The sequence below is a fragment of the Bombus impatiens genome, unplaced genomic scaffold, assembly GCF_000188095.3.
Source record: "Bombus impatiens unplaced genomic scaffold, BIMP_2.2 scf_0548, whole genome shotgun sequence".
NCBI lineage: Eukaryota > Metazoa > Arthropoda > Insecta > Hymenoptera > Apidae > Bombus > Bombus impatiens.
In genome coordinates this window covers 1,090,579-1,091,959 of record NT_176967.1, presented here as the reverse complement: position 1 = coordinate 1,091,959, position 1,381 = coordinate 1,090,579, and the positions used below count along the sequence as shown (strand labels likewise).

The 1,381-nt window shown below is 57.9% G+C and overlaps 1 protein-coding gene across 1 annotated transcript in view; it reads right to left on the bottom strand.

Annotated features, from left to right (window-relative positions):
* LOC100744332 (zinc finger protein 608) overlaps positions 1–1,381 on the bottom strand; it is a 27,362-nt gene that overhangs the window by 6,868 nt on the left and 19,113 nt on the right. The window contains 1 exon segment of the mRNA XM_024369306.1: positions 1–1,381. This exon segment is cut by the window's left edge and continues 961 nt beyond it; it is cut by the window's right edge and continues 310 nt beyond it. Coding sequence (XP_024225074.1) covers positions 1–1,381 — 1,381 coding nt within the window.

Sequence of the window (1,381 nt, the reverse complement as noted above, 5' to 3'; positions counted from 1 at the left end):
CCGCCATAGCCACCGTAATAGTGCGGCTGTTGCTGTGGTTGCGGCACTGATTGACTCAATTCCTTCTTCTCCTTCTCCGCTACAACACTCTGTAGGCTAGCCAGCGTCGGCATCTGCGGTATGTTGAGCGGCTTCATCTCTTGCTTGGGAGTCAGATCGCTTGGTTTTTGATCGACCGGCTTGCTCTCGGGAACACTCGGGACGAGGTAAGGCGGTTGGCCGTAGTACGGATACATGTTGAAATGAGGCGGTAGATGCGCGCTGGCGGCAGCTTTTCCGTCCTTCTCCTGACTCTGTTTCGACTTGTCGGCCGGCTCCGCCTCGAGCACCGGTGCCGCGTCATCGGAAATGTCCGAGTAGGCCGGACTCTGAACGTCTTCTCGCGCAGCGTCAACGATCGGTGCTTCCAACGGTGACGGATGAGGGCTACCACCCGGCGACTTTCTCGACTTTTTCTTGTATCCCTGAGGTTTCGACGACGTCCTCGGGTCTTTGTTTTTATCCTGGTCGGGCATCAGAGCCGCGGTAGGTTTAACTTTGAATTGTGGCATTTTCGCGTGCAACGACACGCTCTGGTAGGGCTGCAAATGTGGTTGCACACCCTGTCCAGGGTGACCAGTCTGCGAAGGAGGGGTCGCCTGTAAGCCCGTCGCTTGCTGCGATACTTGGCTGGACAAGCTTTGAAGTGCCGGATGCTGACTCGCGATACCCTGCAACCCGCCCGACTGCGACGATTGTTGTTGTTGTTGCAATCCAGCTTGCTGCACCACGTGAGCTTGCGTCGGCTGACCTAATTGCGCCGATAGCGAATGCTGCACGGACAGCTGGTGAGCGGTCGGCAGCTGTTGCTGCTGCTGCTGTTGTATAGAGGACTGCAGTTGTTGACTGGATTGAAGCTGCTGCTGCTGCGGTGGAGGTAGTGGTCCCGGCTGACCGGGCTGCAACGATTGCTGACTTTGCTGTAAAAGGGGATTCTGCTGCTGCGAATGCTGTGACATTTGGGACGGCTGGGGCGGCTGAGGAATATTTAACGGAGCCGGAATGTTTGCGCTCGGGTGCGGCGAGGGTACCGATCTCGGCGACTGACTAGCTCGAGGACTCGGACTTTGAGGCGAATTCGAACTGCCCAGCTGGTTCGACTGCTGCTGCTGTTGTTGCGCGGACTGTTGCTGTTGCCTCGCCGAAGTGGGTATCGTCGACGACGGTGCGGGCAGATCCTCCTGTCCGAATCTCAGCACACCCGGCTTCACGATGCTTTTACTGCTTTCCGAGGATAGCACGGACGTGGGCGGAGGTTCTATACTTGGAGAAGCAACGCGTGGGGGAGGTGGTGGTGTTTCCGGTGGTAAACCGGTCGTAGGAGGACTGGCCGGTCGGAGTG